The sequence below is a fragment of the Physeter macrocephalus genome, chromosome 4 (assembly GCF_002837175.3).
Source record: "Physeter macrocephalus isolate SW-GA chromosome 4, ASM283717v5, whole genome shotgun sequence".
NCBI classification, from domain to species: domain Eukaryota; kingdom Metazoa; phylum Chordata; class Mammalia; order Artiodactyla; family Physeteridae; genus Physeter; species Physeter macrocephalus.
The window spans coordinates 124,130,078-124,157,822 of record NC_041217.1 but is presented as its reverse complement, the minus strand read 5'-3'; the positions used below and the strand labels follow the sequence as shown (position 1 = coordinate 124,157,822).

General features: G+C 36.7%; 1 protein-coding gene across 14 annotated transcripts in view; it reads left to right on the top strand.

Moving 5' to 3' along the window:
- The window catches only part of LRRC7 (leucine rich repeat containing 7), a 499,495-nt gene that overhangs the window by 322,777 nt on the left and 148,973 nt on the right, over nucleotides 1–27,745 (top strand). For all 14 annotated transcript variants that reach the window (XM_028489260.2, XM_028489268.2, XM_028489261.2 and 11 more), the window contains one exon: nucleotides 22,637–22,711. In XM_028489260.2, the coding sequence (XP_028345061.2) occupies nucleotides 22,637–22,711 (75 nt within the window). The remainder of the gene's footprint in view (nucleotides 1–22,636; nucleotides 22,712–27,745) is intronic.

Below are 27,745 nucleotides of genomic sequence, written 5' to 3'. Positions count from 1 at the left end.
AAGAATTAAGGACTGATATAGATGAACTTTGAAAGCATCATGCTAAATGAAAGAAGTTAGAAACAAAAGCCATGTGTTTTATGATTACAGCTATATGAACTGTTCAGAATACACAAATTCACAGAGACAGAAAGTAGATTAGTAGTTGCAGAGTCTGGGGAGGAGGGAAGAATGGAAAGAATGAGTATGGGTTTTTTTGGAAGAGGGGGTGAAGAAAATGATCTAGAATTATATAGTTATGGTAGTCAAACAACTTTTTAAGTATTCTAAAAATCACTCAGTTTTATATTCTAAAAGGGTAAAATGTATCATATGTGAATTGTGTTTTAATTTTTTAACCTTAAAAAAGATTTGTGCAAGTTGCACAAAAACATATGGCCATGTGAACACTTTGCCAGGCTGCCTCCCAGGATCTGGAAAGGAGTTCATGCAAGTAAGGGGCCTGAAAGTTTGAACTTCATTAAGTTTAGAGGAAACCTGCCTCTCAGTAGAAGCAATAGGATTTGTTGATAGATGGGATGTCAGGGATGAGAGGGAGAGTAGTTAAGGATGAGTTTAAGATGTGAGACTAAGCAACTGAAAGATGACATTTCTACTTCTGAGTAGAATATTATACAAGATGCAGGGGTTTTGTTTGTTTGCTTGTTTGGGGTTTTGTTTGTTTGCTTGTTTGATTGTGGCAAGAAAAAGTGCATAACATGAGATTTAACCTCTTAACAAATGTTTAAGTGTTCAGTACAGTATTTTTAACTATAGGCTTCTTTAATTTGAATGTCCACTTCCTTCACCAGATTTGGGAAGTTTTCAACCATTATTTCTTTAAATAAGCTTTCTGCCCTTGTCTCTCTCTTCTTCTTCTAGAATTTTCATAATGCATATATTGATACATTTTACAGTATCCCATAAGTCCCTTGAGCTTTCTTCACTCTTTTTTATTCTTTTTCCTTTTTCTTCTCTGATTGCATAATTTCAAATGTCTCATCTTTTCTTCTGCTTGCTCAAGTCAGCTGTTGAATAATCCTAGTGAATTTTCCAGTTCAGCTACTGTGTTTTTCAGCTCAAAAGTTTCTGGGTTTTTTAATTAATTTTCTACTCGTTTTTTCATGTATCATTTTCCTAAGTTTGTTGAACAGTTTTATGATGGGTATTTTGAATTCTTTGTCAGGTAATCCATGTGTCTCTATTTCTTTAGTGTTGGTTTTTGGAGATTTATTTTGTTCCTTTCTTTGGACCATTCCCTGTTTCTTAATGTTCTATGACATTTTATTTTGGTGTCTGCACATTTGAAAAACACCTACGTTTTCCATTTTGTACAGACTAGCTTTGTATAGGGGAGGACCTTTACCAATCAGCCAACTAGATATTCTAAGGACAAGAGATGTAATTTTAGAGGGAAATATCAGTTTTATTCTGGAAATCTTAAGTTTGATATGCCTATTATGTATCCAAATGGAGATGTCAAGAAGGCTGTTAACTATGAGTCTGGGCAGAAGTTCAGGCCAAATCAATACATTTAAGAAATACCAGTATAGGGAATTCACTGGAGGTCCAGTTGTTAGGACTCTGTCCTTTCACTGCTGAGGCCCAGGTTCAATCCCTTGTTGGGGAACTAATATCCTGCTAGCTGTGCAGTGAGGCCAAAAAGAAAGAAAGAAAGAAAGAAAGTAATGCAAGTATACATGTACAATTTAAAAATATGAGGCTAGATGTGATTACCAAAAGAAAAAGTATAAACAAAATATAATAGCTGTAATTTCTACAGACTGTAATTTTGTACAATAGATAAAAGTAAGATTGTCCTGGTAAAATGAGGGAGTGCTCTCATACCCAAGAGTCTTCTTCTACTTCCTGTGGCTCCATGGAACACAATGTTATGGTCTGTATTAATAAACTCAATTAACAATTAGGAGCAGTTGAGGAAGGCAGAAGTCTAAGATGACCCCCAAGATCTGCACCCTCTGGAATACAGAGGTCTTCTCTCAGTTATTCAATCAAACACTAATATAAGTGCTACTGGGATTTTGCAGATATAATTAAAATACCAAATCAGATGGCCTTAAATAGAGAGATTATCCTGCGTGAATCTGACCTAATTAGGTTATCCCTTAAAAGGGAATGGACTCTTCTTAATTAAAGAGATTGAAAGGGTGAGAGGGCCCTTGAAAGGAGCCATAGTCAAGGAATATAGGCCTCTCTAGGCCTGAGAGTGACCCCAACAAGAAAGTAGCTGACAGCAAGCAAGGAAACAGGGACCTCCTTCATACAACCCCAAAGAACTGAATCCTGCCACATCTGTGTGAGTTTGCAAGAGGATGCCAAGCTCCAGATGTTAATTCAGTCTAGCCAATACCACCATCTTAGCCTTTTGAGACCCTAAGCAGAGAACACAACTACATCAGGCCCTGATTTCTGACCTACTTGAATTAATAAATGAGAGTTGGTTTAAGCTGCTAAATTTTCAGTAATTTGTTATGCAGCATTAAAAAACTACTACAGCTATATTTTATTCAAGGTTCTTGCAAAAATTACAACACAGATAATTGAAAGGATTTGTGAGACTCCACAGAGCATTCTCACATAAGGTTTTCAATAAATGTAAATTATACAGTAAAACAGTAGAAACAGAATGCAGGCAAACATCAGGGGCCCAAGAGCTTTCCAAGTACAGCTTCCCAAAGTCATTATTCACACACGACATGCTGCCTCTCTGGATAAAATCACCAAGATTTGTATGATAAATCTTAGTTTCAAGAGGCATCCTAAAAGTCTCCAGTAGTGTCTTTCATGGCCTTCTGTACACATAGCCAAGCCAGACTATCTGACTTGTAATGCCAGGCATAAGTCCTAATAAACCAGCAGTGGGTACCATCAGGGCAGTTTCAAACTTTAGTGCATTATAAATCATTAATTATCGCACTGCCCTTATCTCAGCCAAGAGTCAGTGTCAGACTTATAGGCCCCAGAGATAAGCACAGCACTGAACCTCTCCAACTATGAAACAATTCTGTCTCATATGGTTCTGTTTCCCTTCCCCTACTTCACTCTCCTCAAGCAGGATACTATATACTGGCTCTGGTGAGTGAACAAGCAGATAGACAAACAAGTAGATATCATTTGGGTCCTTCAGGAAGAGTGGAAGGCAGCAGAGGGCCCTTCTTTAGGTGACAAATGTCCAATGCACAGTCCATGCCTGGATAATCAATGCTGTGGTCAGCTACCTGTTGTGAGGTGCTCTAGTTGAGTTCTCTCAACCCACCATCTCTTCTAGCCATTGTTAGGGTATTCCTAGGGGCTAAAGCTGTACTTGCTGGCAAGATGTGGAGGAAGAATTACTAAGGAGGATAAACACATAGTGGAACTTCACTGCTGCTTTTGTCGTGCCAACCTGAAGTTAGCTGGAATACTGCCTCCTTCTCTAACTGACCCTACTATTCATATTAGAAGGCAATGGGCCAGATCTGTAATGAGCAGTCCTAGATAGTGAAATAACTCTAAGTAGTAATCTTGACCATCTAGAAGTCCTTCGATTGTTCCTTATGGACTAACTATAGCCGGTTTTGCTCTCAGCCCCTCCTATTCCATGTCTGGAAATTTTTTTTGTTTAAATTGTTAAACTGTTTATATTGCTCTTTAGTTATAAAAGTGATTGTAATATAGAAGTGAAAAAGGAAAAAGAGAAAAATCCCCCTTAGCAACCTCCCAGTCCCACTCCCCAGATGTAGATACAATTCAATGTCTGTCGTCCCACTTTTTTTCTAAGCATTTACAAATGTGCACATGCACATGCATATGCATTTTTTTACTTGAAGACTGTATCATGGGCATTGCACGTCTTTTATTCTTCTCTAAAAGTTATATGTGGTTTCCTACAGTGGGTGCCACATTATTTATTTAATCTGTAACCCATTGATGGACATGTATGTTGTTTCCAATATTTTGCTATTTTAATTATGCAGTGACCAACTCTTCACATACAAATGCAAATATTTGCAAAGAATGGCTTCTTAGAGGCAGAAATGCCGGATCACTAGCTATGCATATTTCATTTTAATAGATGCTGCAAGTTTCCCCTCTCAAAACCAGTACTAATTTACACAAACTTTTAGAACTTGTTAGAGAAACCAAGTAATTCTGACTTCCCAGAGGGACTCCTTTTGGTTTGTATTAAGTCACAGGTGATTGGCACTGGATTTTTTAAACATAATTGGATTTACTTTGTATCTTCTACAAAATTCTCTAAGTTTCTGGCTTCTTAGTTTTACCATTTCCTGTTTACTAGCAGCAGCATTTTATCCCCTTTATTTGTTTTCAGTTTTGTTTCTGTTTTTTTGCTTCAGTGAAACTTCAGGAAAGACGAGAGATAAACCCATTTTGACATCTGAATCAACTTGCTGTTTATTCATTCACCATACATTTACACTATGTTTATGCAGGTACTCTGCAAGCACTGAGGATACAAAGATGAATAAAACACAAACTTTACCTTTTAGAAATTCAAGCCTAATAAGAGAAATGCAAATGATAGCAACACAAATAAGAGACAAATGTAGATGCATAGATAGATAGAAAATAAGATAGGAGAACTGAAGAGTGACTTTCAGAGTCACTGAAATGTTTAAGCCTACATTTTAAATTTTACTTCTGATCTGAAGGGCGAATTAATCACTAAATCAACAATTTTTTAAAATTTATAACCTACTCTGTGTTAGAAATTGTGATAAGAGCTAGAACTTTAATAAGAACAGATTAAGCACAGTGATAAGTGAAAATTACTATAATAGTTTAGGAAATGAATTGTATAGCCGGAACTAAGATGTGAAGACAGAAGAAATGAAGAAAAAATTCCATGGATTCAAGAAATAAAGAAATGACAGAAAGGGGAAGGTGGATAAAAGGGAGAAAGAATCAGATCTGTTGCTTCTAGTTGTAATAGGGATGATTTGGTGGGTAATGCTGTTATTAATTGAAATAAGAGGAACACAGGAAGAGAGGAAGTTGAATACAAGAAGATGGAAGTTCTGAACACATTGAGTTTGAATAACCTTTGGAACACATAGGTGAAAATGTCTAAAACATAGTTAGAAATATAGATCTGGAATTTAGTAAATGTGTCTGAGCTAGCAATAGAGATTTGAGAATCACTGGCATAATAGACCCTATGGAAACAGATAAAAATAGAAGAAAATGGTATGGAAAATCAGAAAGGAAGAGAGTTGTGAAAAATAACACAACAGATATGTAAAAGTTTTACAAACTTTAAAATATTGTATAATATAGCTAATTATTGCTATTGTTGCTGTTGGAACAATTGCACCAAACTACTAGATCTTATTAGAATTTGTTTCACAAAATTAGGGAATTTGTTCCCCTTGTTCACCAGCATATCCCAGAACGTAGACCATTTTCAAACATATAGTAGGTTTTCAATAAGTATTTTTGTTTTGTCTGGGTGTATTTACTGAATGTCTTGGCCATATGGATTTGTTATGGGGGTGGATTAGCTACCATGACTTTTCCCAAAGAAACATCTCACAACGCTCTTCAACAGCCGTGCAGTCCATGAAGAATTTGAGAGCCAGTTCTTTAACTCTAAAGAACAAAACAAAACCCAACAAAACAGAACAATATAAAAGGTTTCTTCCTTAAATGTGTAGCCCAAATAAAACTACAACCGTCATTACTTTTTAAATATTCCAATAGTTGTTTTACAGTGTAGTCATTACTATTTATTTCCATTCCAGGTACACATTTTTACAAATTTAAGAAAATATTTTCAGTTAATGTGCAGAAAATGAAAAAGAAGCATGCATCTGTAGTAAAGTACCCAATGGGCTAAAATTGCATTATTCATTTTTAGACACCTCCACATACTCACAGCATGACCTCTGTGATTGTCAACGGTGACAGTCTTCTCATATGCTTAACATGGTGCCAACAGAGTGAAGAAAACCCCAGTGGTACATAGTCCTCCTGTATGCTACAAAAGCTCTCCTTCTAAGAACAAAAGCAATACCTCCTAATCAGTCAACAGAAATTTTTTGAACTCCTGCTGTATGCTAGACATTGTGCTACATTCTGCGGGATTTCGAAGGAAACGTGAAACATGCCCATGCCTTCAAGGAAAATATAAGCTTGTTGGGAAGACAAGGTATAAAAAGTAACATATATTGTGTCAAATAAGTTGTCCAAGGAGTAAATCCTACTCTGAGGTCTAGTACTCAAGGTTCCCTAAGATCTGGTCTGGTTTACCTTCCTAGAGTGTTTCCCTAAATCCACAACTATAAGAAAATTATCCTTCTCATACCCTTTTCTAAGCCAAATTAAACTGCTTGCTATTCTCCCTGCCTTCGGCTTGCTTGCTTTCTTCTGTGTCCCTGCTTGTACTAATTCTTCCTTCTGGAATATCCTTGCTTTCCTTCATGCTTATGTCTATATTATAGTTTGTACACCTTACCCTTCCTCAAGACCCAGCTCCAATGCAGCACCTCCTCAAAAATTTCCTTATGTTACTAGCTAGAAATAATCTTTCCCTCCTATAAATGCCTCTCTAAGGAGACCTCCACTGCACCCATTACTTTCTTTCTTATGTCATACTTGTCCCTATCCATGTAGATGCATGGTCACAGAGAAAAACCTTTCCTTCTACCTCCTCTACTTCCTGGTGAATATTGTCTTAAAGGGATTTTAATTCCTCAGAACCCAATGAGGCTAACTTGTAGTTTCAGTGCATCCAGTACTATTGATTCTTTCCATCCCCTATGGTCCCTGAAACTGGCTTACAAGCCTATTCTATTTTTTTATTCTATTTTTGAATGTAATAATTACATAATATTTCATTTGCATTGTGATTAACCACCTGCCCTAACTAGGATGTGAGCTCCTTGAGGGCAGAGAATCTGTTCATTCATCTTAGTAACCTATGCAAGCCATGTATAGTAGAGAAGCATGCTCAAATTACCAACAACACTTGTTAAAATTTTTGACTTCTGGGTCATACTCTCAGAAATTCTAATTCAGTGGGTTTCATGAGGGGCCCAAGAATCTACATTTTATCAAACTCTTCAGATGATTCTTATCCACAGCAAATTTTAAAATGGTCACCAGTTAATAAGTATTTATTGAGTGAATGCTGACTTTTTTTCTCTCTTAAACTATAACATCATAAGGGAAAGACATGTGACTACCTAATCTTTGTATTTTCCCTAAGTATATGGCCTAGCTGTTTGAACATAGAAACTCAAACTCTGTGGAGCTGACATATCTTAATGGGATGACTGATGTAATTTTAGCTTTCCCTGAGGCACAGAAGTTGCTGGGCCATGAAGAATGAGCTGGTTTTGGATGGGTGGGGAGGGCTGAGAGCATCCTGGCCCAGAGATTGATATGATCACAAGAATAGTTAGAGATGAGGAAACACAAGTGTGCTGAGGGTTTATTATTAGATTAGTGTAACAAGAGTAAAGGTTCTTATGGCAGAGGAATGAGAGATGAGGCTGCTTCCCCACTGAATAAAATAAGCTTTTGTTAGCAGAACTCTCATTTTCATTTTAATTTAATAATAGCAAAAATAAGTGGTTTTGAGGTGATTAATGACCAACAAGAGAGCTACAGTGCTGACTTGGCCAGCATGGCACATGTAGAAGTACAAGATTTAATACAGAATTAACCTGCCCAAACATCTGTTCACAACTCCATATGAAAAAGAAAAAAATAGACCATAGCATATGTTACAAGTGGAAGCCTGGAAAACTTTTTTCACATCATGTTTGTAGGAATTCACATTTTAGCAATATTCCTTATTGACTTGCTAATATGAATTTGAACATTAAATAACCATAATAATGATAGGCAAAAATTTAAGAAATCATTCTGTTCACACATGAAGAAAAGAATAACTTGTTACAAAAAAGATAATAAATTTGCAGTTAAAATATATTCCTTTGTTCCTGTGACATAGCCAGCCTTTACCTATACATCTGTAATTAATCCAGTAGGACATGAGTTTATTCATCAAGTTGGCAAATGGTTATTAGCAATCTACTACTTGCAAAGCACTGTACATAAAATATTAATGGTAAAGTACAATGTGCATGACACAAATTGAAAGGTTCATGGAAGAGAGGTTGATATGGGAAAATTAGTATCAACAAGTTATTCATTCATTCATTCATTCATTCTTGGATGAATGAATGTACCTCTATGACTTTGTTTTATTCTCCGTCATATCCCCCACACTAAGCACAGTGCTTGAAGTATGTTAAGTGGTCAATCAAATCTGTTGGATGAATAAATTTATTGATCACTCTGTCAGACTCCCAGTATCCAAAATAAAGTGAAAACAGAGATAGTCCCTGCCCTTGTGGAGTTGATAGTCTAGTGAGGAAAGCAAATATTAATCAAGTGCTTTCAGAAATGTAAAATTCCAGCCATGACAAATGTTGAGGATCATCTAATGGAGTTTGGCCATACAAAGACTTTCCTCAAGGAGTGATCTTGAACTGAAATCTAAAGGGTGAGTGGAAATTAGCCAGGCAAAGAAAAGGAGGAAAAGCACTTTGGGCAGAAGGGGTAGTAGAAAGGAACATGATGAGTGACTGCAATATAGATTGAGAGGGAGTCTCAAAAGTGAGGGTGGAAAGCTAGGTAGGTAAGGTGTAAGTATGTGACGACAACTCGGGGAGTTCCAGAAAATAAATAGTAGGCAAGATTACATAGGTAAGGAAATTTCTCATTTAAAGTTGATACAATACAAATTGATTTGAGTTATAACCTCAAAACTCATTGCTCATTTGCAATATAAAAGAAAGATTTGTCTCATAAAATGTACCATATTTTTTATAGTGACAAGCAAAACAATCGAGCATGTAATTTCAAATTACATAACCTTGATCCTCACAGATTGCACCAATAAATATTATAATTTTACTAAATTACATAGCAGCAATTAGCTCTCAAATGGGAATTAATAAAGAAATCAGCACAGTACCATAAGAATAATTTGGGTATATTGATGTAGAACCCTATTGACAGATATATACCCTGGCGAACAGCTCATTCAACTGTTATGTGAAACTATTAAAAAATATAAAATGTATTGGTTTAGTTCACATGATAGAATTTGTGCAGAGAAAAATAAAACCAAGACTTTTAAAGTGTTTTACAGCAAATGTAGAAGCAACGAGATGTTAAGATCATATCACAATACTCTTGAGTTTTCCCTTCCCCACATGCACATGCACCTGTATCCCATAACAGAGTGCTGGACATGAGCTTGGTGCTTGGTAAGTACTTGTTAAATGTTCAGAAATGGCCAGTTAGAATATTTACAAATAAATATTCCAAGTTTTAATACTAATAATGAGAAGTATTATAAGTTGCTAGATTTAGTTGTTTATTATTATATTAAGATAATAAGTATTAGAGTAAACAGGTTTAGGGATAGATGTTGTAGAGTGATATAAATTTTCTTTACCAGTTCATATTCTTTTATGTGAGATATGGTCAAACAAACATAGTAAATATGCAGCAATATTTATATCTTTTGTGTTCTGATCTGATCTTTAATTGAGAATAAATGTATAAGTGAATAGTAAATATTAGAATATATTGTAAATGTAGAGGATGACATATTCAGGAGTAATAAAACAAACTGTAATATGTTAAGGATAATAAAATTAAAATATGCACACTTAATAACTAAAATTCTATTTAAAATAACCCATGGAGCTCTAATAATATTTAAAAGTATTTATATTTCTCAAAATACAGTTTAAAAGCTCGTGATGTGTAACACAAGATTTTATTGATGTAAATGCCATTACTATGTAGTGAAGTAAAGTAGGATAAGTATTGATACAAGGGTTTCCACTTCTCTAATGGAAACACTAAAATGCAGCATGGTTAAAGGCTCCTACTGACAGATAATACTATTTTTTTTCTTTTTTTCAGTTAACACATATTTATTAAGCATAAAGCTAAGTGGTAGGGATATAATGGTGTTGACTCATTTTTAGCATTTCCTAATTGCTACAAATTGAAGACAGGATGACTTTGGAACCCAAATATGAATGGGTCTTTTCTTGACTCTGTTCTTGCCCAACTCTAATGAGCTACTCTTGCTACCAAACACTTAACAAAATGATCTTCACATGGAAAGATTTACAATTTTTAATATAGGTTCTAATTTCCACTGATGTAAGGCATAATGATCTGCCTTATCATTTACTGGGTTTCAGGCAGAAAATATATGCATGCATACTTGACAATCCAGTTTCTTATCTGCTGCATTTCTTACTGTTTAACAGATTGGTGACATAATTTCTCTATTATTTTTTGTTCAAGTAATTGGGCATTATATACTTAATAGAAAACTAATTACTTATACACCAGATATTGATTACTGATTTTCAAAGCATTTAAATTCTGAATTACATTGAAATCACTCTGAATAGAAGTAGTCTTTTATGATTCAGAAGGTACATCAGTTTTGCAATACATCTGTTTAACCTTCAAGGGTCATTGCTGGCATTTTTGCAACAAGCGCACTGCTAAGTGTTAGGGATTCAGGGATGTAAGCCCTGCTCCAGAGGCTTACAATAATGAGTGTGGAACTAACAGTTTAAAGAGATTTCAGGTGATTGGTTTGCCAGATAAACTAACTTTCACTGTATTAAATAAGTAAAATCCAATAATGTTATCATCAAGTAGTAATATAAAAAGAATTTTCCCAGTATCTATAGAAAATAGAACTAATGCTATACATAGATTCTTATGTACATCTTAGCAGTTTCATTAAAAAATATTTCTCAATGCTATCGTAAATTAATCCACATTGGGGGGTGGGCTTGACTAACAGTGATAAATAAAAAAAATAGTGACTCAGGTTTGTTTTTCATTCAGTAAAATAACTATATTGGAAAAAATATTTATCTGATACAGAGGAAATAAAACAATTTTAGATATTTTCATAGATTAGCTCATAGGAATTGTAAATTATAGAATATGGTGTATCTATAAGTATATGTCTGTATTTTCAACATTTCAAACATTAATAAGAGATAGAGAAAATAGGTATAACATAGAAATTATAGGGCTTCCCTGGTGGCGCAGTGGTTGAGAATCCGCCTGCTGATGCAGGGGACACGGGTTCGTGCCCCGGTCCGGGAAGATCCCACATGCCGCGGAGCGGCTAGGCCCGTGAGCCATGGCCGCTGAGCCTGCGCGTCCGGAGCCTGTGCTCCGCAACGGGAGAGGCCACAACAGTGAGAAAGGCCCGCGTACCGCAAAAAAAAAAGAAAAAAGATATTATAGTTTACCGTAATTATAATTTGCACTAATGAACATCCATGTATCACCTAACAATTCTAGAATTTAAAATTGCACTGGCAACTGCAAATTTTTTTCTGTATCCTGAAAATACTTATAACTATAAAATTTTCTTTAATCAATTAGTCTTTAATATGTTTTTCATTTTTACATTTAAGATTTTTTTCCCCTGATTTGCTACTTATCCTTTATTGTCTGACTTTAGCAGCTAAAAGTCTGACTCATGTGGCCGTATTTTAGGGACCCCAGCCCTAAAACTGCACAAGAGCAGTTTTCAGGGACACATCAGAGTGGCGTGAAGGGTAAATGGGAGATAAGAAAGCAAAGGTAAATAGTGGCCAAACTTTTTCTCAAGTGTCTCTATGAAGAAGAGCAAACAAATGGAAAAGTAGCTGGAAGAGACTATACAGGCAATGAGACAAACTAAAGCATGTTTGAATGTGGCTGGAGGCGACCTAGTAGAGACAGAGATTGATGTGTGTTGGAAAAAAGATTACTCCAGGCCTGGATCCCTGCAAAGACAAGAGAAGATGGAAGAGATATGATCCAGTTCTCAAATGGACAAAAGGGGATACAAATTTGGGAGGGCCAGAGGTGCTTAGTGAAAGAAAACTCCAGAAGTGACTACAAAACACATAAACATAATGCACTAAATCCAAACTAAATGTATCCCTAACTCAGCTTCAACTAAACACAATTCGAATTGTGCCACATTACACCCAAGGAACTATGATGGAGGGAAAGTCTATGTAGCAAACAACAGGAATCTTAACTAATTGTTTTTAAAATATATTCCTCTGCAAATTTTTCTAAACATGTGTGTGGGAGGCCTGAAACTTAAGCTTCATTACCTTTGGAATAAATCCACCTCAGATTGTGTGTTTGCTTGTTCATTTGTTTCAGAGAACTATAGGCTAAGTTATAAGCTGGGGTAAGAGGAGGATCCAAGATTGAAGAACTATAAAATAGTCTCAGAGAGTTGAAAAGTAACTTCTCAGGGAAAAGTAATAGGGTCGCCTGTCAGTATTTAGTCCACATTTCAGGTACTTGTCATGAATTTACAGTAAAACCAGTCAAACAAAGTGTGATCTTCTTCAACTAATCCTGGTGCAGTAGCAGAAAAGGTGGAAAGTTGGATTCAACAAACACTAAGTTCATCTAGGCAAATGTAACAGAAGGAAAGAGGACACATCTGCTGAGAGATGTTTGAGAGAAACTGTTTATAATGATGGAATGTTTATCATGAATCTCCATGTGGTAAGGAAAGAAAGATAGGCAAATAAAGGTAAATTTAGCATATCAGTGATATATCAATAACTTCTGCTAGGGAGTTCTAGGGTACTGGGGTAAGTGAACTGGAAGTATAGGAGATTATGGTCAGCCAGTGGTATATTTGCAATTAAGACTTCAAAAGTGATACATATACTTGTGATGACAAACTTAAGTGGGAACTTGGGAGTGAGTTACTGAGATAGTGTAGAGGAAAAGACTGATTATGAATATAGATAGTTTTGTTCAATTCAGATGGAAATTTTGAAGCACTAGCATGCACAAATTACCATGGAAGGAATTGGAGATACAGAGGTGAACAAGATTCAGTTCCCTGCTTCAAAGATCTCACAATGTAATTTGCAAAGTGTTACAGTAGAGAAACCAACACAGAAGGAAGGATTCTTAACCCAGTCAGGGATCAGGTGAACAGGCTTTAAGAACAACATTCGCAAAGACCAGACTGCAAGATAAAGCTTGATGCCTTTGAGAACAGCAAAGAGTTGGGTTTTCCTTGAGGCTCACGTTTAACTGAGGTTGCTGTGAAAGAAAAGGCTGAGAAGTAAACAAAGGTCAGATGAGGGTCATTTTGTCTGAAATGGTCAAGGTATGTGGGCCTTGTATTCTTTGGATAATGGAACAACTGTTTCAAGCAAGAGTGGACATAATGAAATGGCCTACTGGCTGCAGTGTAGACAGAGGGTGAGGAAGGAAGCAGCTGCAGTTCTTTGGAGAAGAAAGGCAAGAAGACCAATTCAAATTATGAGACAAGAATGTATTTGTTATACAGTTTTCACTCTTAAATTTAGATTGAGACAAGGTCATCAAAGTTTGCAATCTAGGTAGAGGGTAGTACATTAAATTGGAAAGCATGAAGCCAGAATTGCTTCCCTTGTCCAGATGTTAACATTTTGTAGGACCCAGCCTAGGAAACGTGAAACACCAGAACGTAATCTCCATGAGGGCTTGGTTGTTTTGTTTACTACTCTTTCTCTAGTGCCTGGTACATAATAGACTCTTAAGAAATATTAACTGAGTAAAGTTGTTCAGCAAATTAAAATCTGTCTTTAACATCTGATCTCTTTTGGCACTTTCATTCTAAGGCTACCTGCCCAAGTAGCATCATGCTAGATGTGAACCATACCTTTTCTCTGGAATACTCATCTCCTTTTGAACCTTATTCATCATATCTTACAAAACTTCAAGATCATGCTCTTGCCTTCTGTGTATATTAGCCATATATTTCTGGGCATGGTAATTTGCTTTTTAATGCCTAAACTTCTTTGTCTATAAAATGGGGATAATAGCTAACACGCACTGAGCATTGAGCACTAACAGACACTATTCTAAGCCCTTTAAATGTTGTAAAACAGTTATTCCTCATTATCCCCCCATGTGGGGAGTACTCCTGTTATCTACCTATTACAGAAGAGGAACCTGAGCCAACATTTGACAACAAGTAAGTGACAAAGCCTGGATCTGGACTCAGGCTAGCTCCTGAAACCATGCTCTTAATCATTCTGCTTACTGCCTGTCCAATAATAGTACCCACCTGTCCAATAATAGTTGTGAAGATTCACGGAGAATAATCTACGTAAATGCATTTGGAAAAGTGCCTGAATGTCACAAGTGACCAACAGAAATTAGCTTTTGTTGTTGTTATTGCTTTGTTCTTTTTATTTATATCTTCTTAAGGAGCTATGTGTTCCTTTGAGAGAAGAGTCACTGTCTCCTAAAGGAAATTAGATTATTTCATTTTAGAGAGATCTAACTGGGAAAAAGTCACTCCTGTGTAATACTTACTTACATCCACTTTCCTGCAACTTTCCTCATTGATTCTAGTTCTGAACTGGGGGTGAAGAGAGAACAAACCCAACCCCTCTTCCTTACAGCAGCCCTCAGTTACTCAAAGACGGGTATCTTTGACACCTACATCTTCCGTTTTTCAGCCCAACAGTTTAAGGCATTTTAACCATTTCTCCTATGGCATGGTTTCCAGATATTCTGAATAAACTCTAGTTTGTTGAAGACATTTAATGCTTAGGCACTTAGAGGGCAACAGCCCACACATGTTGCATATAGAACAGGACATTGACAGAAAAGATGTAGGGACAGCTCTGTTACAGTCTGCATTAAATTCCCAAAGACCTTTATAGTGCCTTCTTTGCATGGGATACATAGTACTTCTTGATTGAATGAATGTATTTATAAACAAATGAAAATTAATGAGTCTTCCAATATTTTCAGATTATTTCGGGTACTAATTCAGTCATTTAATGGATTGTCTCTCCCTCTCGACATCATGTCGTCTGTGGATTACTTCCTGTGTGCCATCAATATATTCACTTTATTATTTAAATGGAATGTATTACATTCACATATATGTTAAAATATTCCTATTAGTTTATGGCTGAAAGTGTTTTAATTAATTATAAATTAATCTGGTTTTCTCAGCAATGCATTTTATTATTGTTGTTAAGAATGCCTATTTATTTATTTATTTGTTCAATAATTTCTGAAATATAAAAATATTTTCCTACATGTTACCTAATTGCAGTAATTAAACCAAAACCAAAGCTTTAAAATTTATGAACATTTTAGTAGGAGTGACATCTGAAATAAAATTGAGAAACATGTAACTAATGTAAACTGGAAATAGGCTCGGATTCTATGGAGCTAACGTTTTTATCTCCAAAGAAATTAACTGAAGAAGTTAAACAGTCTAAAGGCACATAGGACAGAACAATTGAGAGAATGAACAAGTAGGCTTGTCATCAAGAGCTGAACAGTTTTAGTTATTTTGTGTATCAGAAAGTTTCAACAGTGCACCATGGGATTCATAAATAAAAGATCTCCCAGTTGTGAGAGCCATAGAGCTGGTAATAAGCTAAGTGTATTATTAAATAAAAAATTGAAGGAAAATGAGGGAAAGTTTCTTAAAATGTAGTCATGTTTCCTTGGCAAATTGCAAACTCTAACGCTATCAAACAAAAATGGTAAAAGTAAAAAAAAATAAAATAATACTTTAAAGTATTGATCTCAAAATTTAGAAAAAATATAATAACTGAAACATCTCAATGAAATATCATAATTTGGTCACTTTGATTGGAGAATATAATTTTTTAAATTTGCGTTGGTTATTTTACACTTTTATTGATTTGAGAAACCACTTTCTAGTGTATTTGTCAGCATTTTGAAGCAGGTTCCATACTGTTGCCTTCCAGTTCTGCATAGTTTCTGGGAATAACAAAGTTTTGTTATTACAGTATCTGCCAGGTAATCTCAACAATTTTAAGACATTTCAGATGTAAAGTTCTCATTTTAAATTTTAAAGTTTCCTAGTTTAATTTTGATAAAATTAGATAAATGTCAGATGTTATGTTTTTCAGTGAGCATTTCTCTTAACCTCATTGGAAGAAAAAATTTAATAGGTGTATAAATAAATATAATCAAACTCTATTATAATCGAAATGAGTGGAATAAAAGTAACACATATAGTCATATCAAGAAAACAGAATAAAACTGCATATACATGACAGGAGTTATTTGAATTTGTTGTAGTCATGGAAAATATATGTTCTATTTTTGTTAAAACTGATGTAACCCTTTTCTTAGCTCATTTCAGCTAATAAAAGTAAGATCACTTCAAAGATAATTCTACAGTGGTTTAGGTAAGTGTAAATGTAAGACAAGACACTGAAATGTCCTCTAATTTTTTATTAAATTAATGCCTATATACTGTAGGAAATTTGGAAAATACAGAAGAAATGCAAATGAAGAAAAAAATTAATCTTATTCCATCATAATTTTTCTAATGTTTTAAAAATGAAAACAAATATAAAAATATAAAAATTTTAAAGTAATATATTAAACACCTGCCAACCAAAAGGAACAAATGTTAACTATTTTTTGTATTTGAGTTAGGTTTTTTTTGTAAAGAAATAAAACACTGTAGATCAAGTAGAAGTCTTCTATGTTCTCCTTCCTACTCTTACTCCAATCCCAGAACAATTACTATTTTTAATTTGGTGTGCATCTATTCTATATATTCCTATTTTTACTGTATGTTTATGTATTCATAAATATATAACTTTTTAAAATTTATGTTCAATTGATTTGTGCTATACGAATTTTCTAAACTTGTTTTTCATTCTCTATTATTTGCAAGGTATATCTTACATAAAAATATAGATAATTCATTTTCATTTTTGTATGCTATACCAACATATTTTATCATAATTTGGTTATCTCTTTCCTTATGCTATAGTTTATTTAAAGCGTGACCAACTTTTTAATATTATTAATTGTTCTACAATGACATTTTTCTGCAATAAGATTTTTCCATATTTCAGATGATTTCAGTAAGATAGTTGCCCCAAAGCAAATGTGAACACTTTTGAGAACTGAGATACATATTTGAAAATGTTTTCTTAAAAGACCAGATGAATTTATAATCATCAAAGCAGTTTATGTGAGTGTCCAGCTCACAGCACCTTCATCAGCATTGAATATGCCAAGCCATTTTGATTTAATTCACTCATTTTTAATGCAAACAATTGACTTTGAGAATGAAATTAAGCGGTCTGGAAAAAGGCAATTTATGTGTTTGGTTGGGTGTAAGCCATTTAGTTTAGCTCCGAGATCCACTTTAAAATTGTCTATTGGTCATGAGACGTCATTGCATCTTCATGTTGCTTCAGCAAGGTTATGTATTGATCTGCTGAATACATTTTGTCTCTGTTTTTATTAGAAAGTTGCTGAAATTTCCTCTGTGACACATTTTATTATAACATCCAGTAATACAAATATTATCTTTTTTTAGAAATCCAGCATATGCTTTACTTTCTTTATTGAGCGTTTGTGATCACCAGCATTCTTCATTATTTCAGAATTTCAGTCTTAAGCTGTAAGATGATGTCATTTTTGGAGCCAGGAGACTTGAGTAATAATCCCAGCTGCAGTTATGCAACCCTCATCAAACTATTCTCATTTTCCCCAGAAAATGATTATCGGATTCTTCATCTGTAAAGTAGGACTCTTATTACCTTATTATATTATTAAATAAATTAAATGAGAACTTTTGAAATAAAGTAGAAATATAGGTTAGCATCAGTAATCCCTCTCCTAGTTGTCTTAGATGTCTAGGGTCCCCAGTAGAACCCATTGTGAGAGGTATTTTAGAGGTATAATTGATCAGTTTTATTTGCCACTTTGTGTAACACAGCCAAGGGAGCAAACTATGCAGTCCACCAAAGGTTACCCAAATCCTTAGAGATCATGCAAGACTTTATGTTCCCACAGCTTCCTCCCCTGCCCACACACACCAAGATGTCATACTACCCAGGGTTACAGCTTGAATTTTTTCATTGCCTGGAACTACTTCAGAAATCTTAAACTCTGAACTTTTGCTTTCTCATTGTAATTTTTTATCCTACTTCTCTCAATCTGTCACTCCTACTATACTCCTCTTTGACCTCATGGAAACCTGAAATCTCCTATTTCTTCTGTTTTTTCCTAGACTGTCAGTTTCCCACCTGGCTCCCCCAAAAGTTAAAATAGTTACCATTGATAGAGCTCTTTTGATTGCCCTTAATTTCCTCTTTGATTCCCCTCCAATGATTCCAGTATGAACTTCGTATAGAAAATTCTTGCCCTGCCAGCTCAACAGATTACCTTGCTCCTTACTTCATTAAGAGAATTTGAGACCTTCAGACATGCTCTCTCTCAACTTCCAGCCTTCCCCCACGATGCCCACCTACAACCACATCAACCTTACTACCTTCCCTTGAGTCTCAGCAAATGAGGTGTCTCACTTCTATTCAAGGGCAGACCCTCTTTTTGTGCTATCAATCCCATCTTTTTTGTCACCTCTTGGAATTTACTCCATTAATTTTATACCATTTTGTCTGTCCTTAATCTGTTCCTCTTTGCTAGTGTCTTCCTATCAGCTTTCTTTTTTCTCAGCTTCCTCAATTTCTACCTAGCGCCACAACTTCTCTCCTCACCTCTCATCCAAACTTTACAGAGAATATTCTCTCTGTATTGTCCCCATTTATTTGCCTCATTTATCTTCAACCCACTATAATACAGTTATCACATGAAATGGCTATCAGTAAGGTTACCAGCATGTGACTACTTCCAAAATTGAGTGGACATCTTCATCTCTTATTTTACTGGACACTTCTCCAGTGTATGATACTCTTGTGCACTTACTTATTCTTAACACAATTCTGTTCATTGGACTTTAATAACCCTTTACTCCTCTGGACTCCATTTCTTCTTGCCTTCTTCTGTAGTTTGCCTTTCTGTTACTGACACTTTCGAGTCGGGCCCCAACAAGGGTCCTTCTGCCTGGTGTTGCTTGTGCCAATAGAATGAGACTGAGTTCGGTTCCGAAGCAAAGGAAGGCTTTATTCTTGGATCAGAGAATGGAGAGGTGCGAGCTCGTGCCCTAGAGCACAAGTTCTCCCGCACGGGCTGTGGGCTGGGCTGCTTCATAGGGGTCTCCTCAGCAGGGCAGGGGCAGCATTCTCCTGGGTCTGGTGCAGCTGTGCTCCTCCCGGCAGTCACTCCAGATGGCAGTGCTGGGTACAGCGTCTCTGCACGCGACCCACTGCCGCCATCTTGGATTTCGGTATCATGCACAGCACTTCTGCACACGGCCTAGAGCCGAGGTGTTGGGCGCAGCTGTTTTGCACGAGGAACTCTGGTCTGAAGTGCGGGGGGCAAGGCCTCTGCACCCGGCACCCTATGAGCAAGTGAAACTAGACGAAGTACAAAGGAAAAAAAGGTTAGAGTTTATTACCAAGATCCTATTTTTATTTCTCGGGAATTGTTCATGGGCTTTGCCAGCAACACTTCCCGTTTTCAACTCTCAAGTGTTAGTGTTCCACAGGGCTCCTTCCTCGGTCACCTGCACCTCTGAGTCCCTTCACATTCCCCGTAGGGAGCTCATCCACATGGGTTTCTATTTCCACAAAATGCCTAAGTCGTACAACCTTAGCACAGACCTGTTCCTTAAGCTTCAGATTTTAATAGCCACCTGATTTCTGGACATCTCCACCTGTGTCTCACAGGAACCTAAAGCTAATCATGATCAAAATTAAATTCAGTCTCTTTCATAAATCTCCTACCTCCAAATTCTGCACCTCCATTGGTGGCACTACTAAGTACTGGGAAACTGGAGGACATGCATCTTCTAAACGTTTTCTGAATCCAACTTCTCTTTATTCCTCATTATCTCTTTTATTACTAGTCCTAATAAGCTTTTCTGGCTTCTCTGTTTCCTTTTTCCACCAGGATAGAGTGATACATATAAAACATTGATCTGCCAAAATCACTTTCCATTAGAAAGTTTTTATGCTTCTAGACCATAAGATAAAGTCCCATCTCCCTAACAAAACATGAGGCCTTCACAGACTGGCACCTTCCTTTGTTAGCCTCATTTTCTGCTACTTACTCCATTTTAAACTTGACAATCCTGTAAAGCAAACTGCCTGTTGTTACCATTCCTACACCGTGCTGTTTCTTACCACTCTGCTTCTGGCTAAAATGTGTTTCCTCTCCTCTCCTCTCTTCTGCCCAGCTCCTTCACATCTCAGCTCCATGAATCCATGTCTGGTTTCCCTCAATACTAAAGCATATAGGTACCCCCTTCTTTATATTCCCATAATGTCGTGTATTTGTTCTTTGTAAGTTTGCTCGAGAAATAGACCATGGGTTTCTTGAAGGCAGAGACCATACCATGCATTATGACTCTAGTGAAGTGCCTGGAACTTAGAAGCTGTTTAATAAGTACTTACTGAATGAAGGGATAACTAAATTATGAAAGTACTACATATTCCTTCTTGTCATTCTTTTTCTCATATGGTGTCACTGTGTGGCAGGGGCAGTAGTGTTCACCAAATATTCCATGAATTCCTCCTACATTTCCCAGCCTTCCCTAAACTTAGGTCCTGGCCATATAAAGAGTTCTGGACAATGAGCTATAAGCAGAAGTGTTAAGTGTCACTTCCAGCCTGAGATCTTTAAGAGCAGTGGCTAGTTTTCCATAGTCGTTCCTGCTTTGGCTCTTCTGGAAGTCTTGATTTGCAGGTAACACAAGATCATGGGGGCAGAAAACCACATGGGACATATAGTGAGAGTAAGAAGTAATCCTGTTGTGTTAAGACACTGAGATTTCAGGATTAATTTGTTACCACAGCATAATCTACTCCATCCTGAATAAGGCTCATTGTTTCAAGTTTATACACTAATCTCTATCTTATTACATACATAAAGTTGTGTTGAACTTATCAGGTATGCAACTCTTTCTCTTCTCCTCAAGTCTTCATGATGCCTGGGCTTAGAAAAACTGCATCATGTGACTGATGTTTTCCAGTACAGAGATGGAGTAGTTCACTGCCTGTTCCCTATGATCTAAGTGACAGTGGAATATTTCCTACACAAAGTATCCCCCCGCACTTATTCATGCAGTCCTTTTTTTCCCTGTCGTAACTTTAAGTTTTGATGCTTGTTATAAATTAAACTTCTCCCAGGAATAGTACCACGTTCCACTGCAATTGCAGGCTAAATGTATCAGAGACTATTGCTAAAGTAGTCCTGGAAGTCTCTGAAGTGTATTGTACTGACCCACAACTATCAATAGTCTAATAGTAACATTGATACAATTCCATTCTTTTCCACAAGTATTCTATCAAATACACTGGCTTTCCTAATTAGGTCTCAAATTTTATTACACTATGGTTGTATCTTCTTTCAGTGATAATGTTTTTAGTTGGAAGAGGCAAAAAAATCTGACTTCAGGTGTGGCTTAATTCTAGGCTTATATGATGTCATCAGGATCCATTTTTAACTCAAACAGGCTTTCCCCCTTTCCTCATGCCTGAAGCCCCCAAGGCTGTACCCTTCCAGTTTCAAATCCAGCAGTCAAGAGCAAGAGTCTTTTCCCCAGAAGTCCCAGTCAGAGAACCATTTCTTCTTATCTGCTCTGAATGGATCCTTGAGCCAAACCCTGTGACCAGGTGAAGATAATGCACTAATTAGCTTAGGCCTTTGTCAGTTCCCTGAAGTGGTAAAAAGGATTCAACTTCAAGGGAAGCAGGTGGCCTTAGGGTGAGGGAGGGGATGATTTCTGAAAAGAAAACTGCAAGAGGTCATCATAAATCAAGAAATGATGCTGGCAGCAGTAGCAACCTCTTATCTTCTCTATATAGTCTGCTGCCCAGGAGATAGAAGTTAGAGACAGCTTCTAGTTAGGGAGTTAAAAGTGTTTCATTATGCACTGTAGGTTACACCTTGATTATATTATCTCTCTTTTTTCTCTGGACTTCTCTACATTATTCTTTTCTCCCATATGATGCCTTATGTTTTAGTTATTTATATGCATTTGTCTCCCCAATTAGATCATCAGCTACTTCCAGGCAAGAGCTGAGTTTGAATAACTGTGGATCCTGCACTGTGTGTTTCACATAGTAGGCATCCTCACTATTCAACAACTAATTATTTGTTGAGTAAATGAAAAGATAAGAAATGAGTGGGTTTATACTATTATCACATCATGGTAATGTAATGCCTGGGAGCGGGGGCGAGGGGGGGAGATGTTTGTGTGTATGGTGTTAATACACACATATGATAAAAACCTACTATTTACCAAGTATCATAGCAAACAATGGGGATATGAGGATACAGTGATTAAAAACCAAACATTACTCTGCCCTTCAAAAACTTATACTCTAGTGAAGAAGACAGAGTAGAGTATAATAAATACTACAAAGGATAATTGCAGGGTGTTAAGGGAGAGTAATAGATTTTAACTTTTATTATTGTTGTTCTGATTGTTTCCACATAAATTCTAGGTTGGCTACCTCAGGGATTACCAGTTTTGCTGGAAGAGGTCTGTTAAACTTGGAATTTCTTAGAGGATTAACACTAGATTCCCAAATCAAAGTTCCAGATCGAAGAAATTACATCTTATATTGTGACAAGAAAAGACTAATTTAGTTTTCTTCTCCTCTCTCTTTTCTCCCTACTCCTCTCCTAGCCTGAAGTTCTGGATCAAATACAAAATTTAAGGGAGCTGTGGATGGATAATAATGCATTGCAAGTACTACCTGGGGTATGTAAGTTTTTATTATGCCATGTTGTCTAGCATCTATGTTGTATATTAATTGTAACTGATAATGATTAATCTTACATCTTAAATCCAAGTGTTTTCATTTCAAAGTTAAACATTTATTAGGAGTGTTCCGTCATCAAGTGTTTTTCACTAATTCTTTTTTTAATATTTCATATAACTTTTATGAGTGTTATAGGTGTGTAAAATGTATGAAAATTTTTCTTGTTCTCTTAGGAGTATATTTTTCATCTCCTTCCCTATTTACTGTTTTTCAAAAGCTGAAAAATTCATATTGTTAAATGAAAAACAATGCTATACATAATACCAAGTCTTAGTTTTACAAAATCAACCTTCTTGTAGGTAACTAGATAATGGTTTCTGCTCATATTGTTAGAGCTTTTGCACAAAATAAATATCTCTTGGTTCAGGTGATTTCCAGTAGAACGTATTTGAGTTTTTAAAAAAGGCGAGGAGCATAAATTGTTAAAAATAGAAAGTTAAACTAGAATCGATTTTTCTTCTCAACTAACAGAAAATCCAATAATACCTCCTGAAAAGTAGGTTTATCAGTCAACTCATTGAGTGTGACTATTCATTCCTTTTTCATCCAGTGAGAGAATGGCTTTCCATAAAACACTGCTTCTTACCACTCATAACACATGCACTTGAATATAAGCATGTACACACACACACACACACACACCACCACCACCAACAACAACAACAACCACAAGGGTCTCTGGTGAAAGCCAACTCTAAACTCCTTGCATTGGGCTAAGAAGCCAAGCCAGCTGGTTGTGTAATAATTCTTCAGCCACTGAGATTTCGATGTGTATTCCCAAAGTCAAACTTATTCCTTGTTTGAATTAACATTTAAATTTGTTTTTAAATTATTGCAAAAGCAACAAGAACAGGAAGCTTATTCTCTTTTGAACAAGCATGGGACCACATAAAGAAGAAAATATGACAAAAGATTAGGTAAAAAATACTTTCTCCTCTCACCAAAGGAATACATTTCTACTATCACCACAAATGCAAAACAGAAAAGCATGCATGTTTTCTATTTATTGATTTATTCAAAAGCCATTTAAAAATATACCTCTATGAACTAGAAACCATGTTAATGTCAGGGTTACAAAACTAATATACTCGGGCTTCCCTGGTGGCGCAATGGTTGAGAGTCCGCCTGCCGATTCAGGGGACATGGGTTCGTGCCCCGGTCCGGGAAGATCCCACATTCCGCGGAGCGGCGGGGCCCGTGAGCCATGGACGCTGAGCCTGCGCGTCCGGAGCCTGTGCTCCGCAACGGGAGAGGCCACAGCAGTGAGAGGCCCGCGTACCGCAAAAAACTAACTAAATAAATTAATAATAATAATAATAATAATATACTCAATGACCTTGAATATATTTGTTTGAGGGGCTCACATATAACATGAGAGACAAATCTGTATTCCACTACACATAGCAGAGACTGATTTGTATCATATTCAAGGTATGTACAAACCCTGGGGCAACAAGTAAGACAGTGATCAATCCCTTATGCAAATACTGAGGAATCAGAATGTATGTCTAGTTGGAAAAGTTTATACCTGCTTCTTCAATGTATTCATTTATTCAAAAACACTTACATAGCATTTATCATGGGCTAGGCACTATCTAGATATTTTACAAATGACTCACCAAATTCTCATAGCAGCCCTGTGAAGCAGATTTATTACCAACCCCATGTTATAGATGAGGAAACTGAAACAGAAAGAGTAAGTAACTGGGCCAAGGTCACACAGCCAGTAAATGGTGGATCTGTAATTCATACCAGCTCCAGAGGCTTTTGTTCACTCTGATGCTCCAAAATTCTGTTGCTATAGAATCAATAGAAGGTATGAATGAGAATTAGGCTCATCTTACTTTTCAAAGTTACTCCACTCCCAAAATCCAACCTTGGAAATCAACTCAGACCTCTAATTCCTTAGTTAGTGTATTATTTAAATGGAAAAGTAGTGATTAAATCTTCTGTAAAACAGTGCTGTCTAATTTTTTCTGCCTCAAAAGTAGATTTTTTACTATATACTGCCAAGTTTAAGTGGATTTCTCACTTTAGTTAGTACACTTGAATTCCACATTTTGTGATGCTCTTTGCGGGAATACCCCACACCTCCCTCCCCTAAACAGGCACGGTTTTCTGAATGTCCGGTGCTGGCAATTAGTTGTTATGCAATTACCTAGAAATGCTTGACTTTGAAAGGCTAATCTTGAATGCAGTCTTCAGCCCATGTCTGTCAGTTTCACAGGATGATTAATCCTAAATATTTAGTGTTATAAGACAGAGGTCCCCAACCACTGGGCCGTGGACCGGTACCGGTCCATGGCCTGTTAGGAACCAAGCCACACAGCAGGAGGTGAGCAGTGGGTAAGGGAGTGAAGCTTCATCTGTATTTACAGCCGCTCCCCATCACTCGCATTACCACCTGACCTCCGCCTCCTGTCAGATCAGCAACGACATTAGATTCTCATAGGGGCACGAACCCTACTGTGAACTGTGCATGCCAGAGATCTAGGTTGAGCGCTCATTATGAGAATCTAAGGCCTGATGATCTGAGGTGGAGCTGAGGCCGTGATGCTAGCGCTGGGGAGTGGCTGCAAATACAGATTATCATTAGCAGAGAGGTTTGACTGCACAGAGACCATAATAAATCGATTGCTTGCAGACTCATAGCAAAACCCTATCAGTGTGTGGCATGTGAATACAAGCTCAGGGTTCCCACTGATTCTGCATTATGGTGAGCTGTATAATTATTTCATTATATATTACAATGTAATAATAATAGAAATAAAGTGCACAATAAATGTAATGCTCTTGAATCATCCCGAAACCATCCCCCCTCCCCCGCCCCGGTCTGTGAAAAAATTGTCTTCCACGAAACCAATCCCTGGTGCCAAAAAGGTTGGGGACTGCTGTCATAAGACACAGGGAAAAAAGCAAGTTCCTTTTTACTTTTAGTTCATGTACCAAAATACATTAAGCTAATATACTTTTTAAATACTTTTGGAAGCCTGGGCTTTCATTTTTTCACTGTTTTTCATAAATCAGAGAAGCAAATAGATAATGATCAAAAATTAGTTTGCTACATAGCTCTGTCTTGTGGCCATCACTCTAAGATCAATCAATCAAAATATGACTAAACAGCAAACTCCAATATCTTCTTTTGCTTGTGATGGCTTCCACATTTTATTTGTTATCCACCACTCATCTGTAGGCCCCTCTATGTTGAGAGAGATGTTGGAGCAACATTCATCATCCTCAAGAACTCTGAGACATTGGGCCTCAAAGACCTTTATCACTCCAGGCTACTATTGCTTTTATAAGATGTTTGAAAGTAAGGGTTTAGAAAGACAAAAATAAACACCAAATTGTTATTTTGCTTCCAAAAAAAGATATTTAGAAACCTCACACCAAAATATTTATTGAGTTTGCTGGAGATAGCAATTCAGGAAGCTTCAAAGAGAAAAGAAATTTTCTCATCGTAATGAAACATAAAAAGAAATATACACACACATAGACACATAATCACATATATTATTCTTTCTATGCTCATCAGAAGAGATGAGCTAAGGTAACATAATTGTTCCTTGGGGTGGAGAGCTATAAGTAAAGTGACAGTATTTTTCCAAGGAACATATTTCTAGGCATGAGGAGAAACTCAGCCCCATGGCCTGACTCACCCAGAGTACCCAGTTCCGAGCCTAGCAACTATTCACCTGTTCTAAGACTGTGTTCACCCTCTGCCCACATGGGGAACTGGAGGAGCAGGGCTAGGATATGAGCTGAGTTAATTAAGGCGTCAGTCAGAAACTGCTAATGTAATCGGTAGGCTTTGCAGTCTGAATTCCGATAAAAACGAGTTTGAATTTTAGCTCCACCCCTTATTAATGGGGCAACTTTGGAATGTTACTTGTAGTATATCCTGTCATGCATCATCCTCCTGGATGAACTCCCCAGCTTCTGGGCATGCTGCTTGCAGCTCTCCACCCTCTTCAGGAATTGCCTCAGCTGAGAGAACTTTCTCATGCAGGGTTACACCCCTATTCCAGGAGACCTGCATCCAATGATCAATCAAATAAGACTCTGAAGGCCTGGCCCCTTCCCCGCTACTTCAGTACTATTTGAAGGGTCAGCTGAGGAATTCCTCAAAACTTCATCATAGCCCACCTTCATCTGTCCAATCCTGCTTCCTTCCTTCCCTCTTTCTTTCCCCTGGTATTAATCCCAAGAATCTCTCTCATAAATTTCTCTTTGTCTCCAATTCTCAGGGAAACCATCGTGTGACATTACTTAACCTCTAAGCTTTAATGTGTGTCCAAGTGCAGATTCTGATTCAATAGGTCTGGAGTGGGTCTGGATTCCACATTTCTGACAAACTCCCAGGTTGTACCAATGCTGCTGCTGTGTAAAACACGTTCTGAGCAGCAAGAATATAAAGTATTATGTCAAGTAATATGTATAAAGTACTTAGCACAGTGCCAAGTGTGTGCTTGCATAATAAATTTGTTTATGTAATATTTATGTGTTTATACTCTGTCAAATAAGTAGAGACAGTATAGTAAATTGTATACAGGTAGACCAACAAGCAGATGACCCATTGAACACAGATATATGTGGGACATTTATTTGCAAATCATGCCCTTAAAGAAAAGGAAAATGAAGAATTTTATCTTGCTCTAATTCCCATAGTACATGTCCAAGCTAAAAATCACTATTCACTCCCTGCCCAATGTATGGCCTGATTCCTCCCCTGTACTCAGTAATCAGTTACTAATCCAATCATTTCACATCTAAATTTTTCTCGAGCCATCCCCTCTTCATCCTCACTTCTGCTGCCTTAACTCAGGTCCCTTTCATCTCCTCAGCTAAACTGCTTCCAAATCCTTCTAAGCCTTTCAGATCTACTCTAACCCCAGTCATGAATCTTCCCTTCACATTTCCCTGAAGTCATTATTTCAAAACACAAATCTGATTATGTCATTCACCATCGTAAA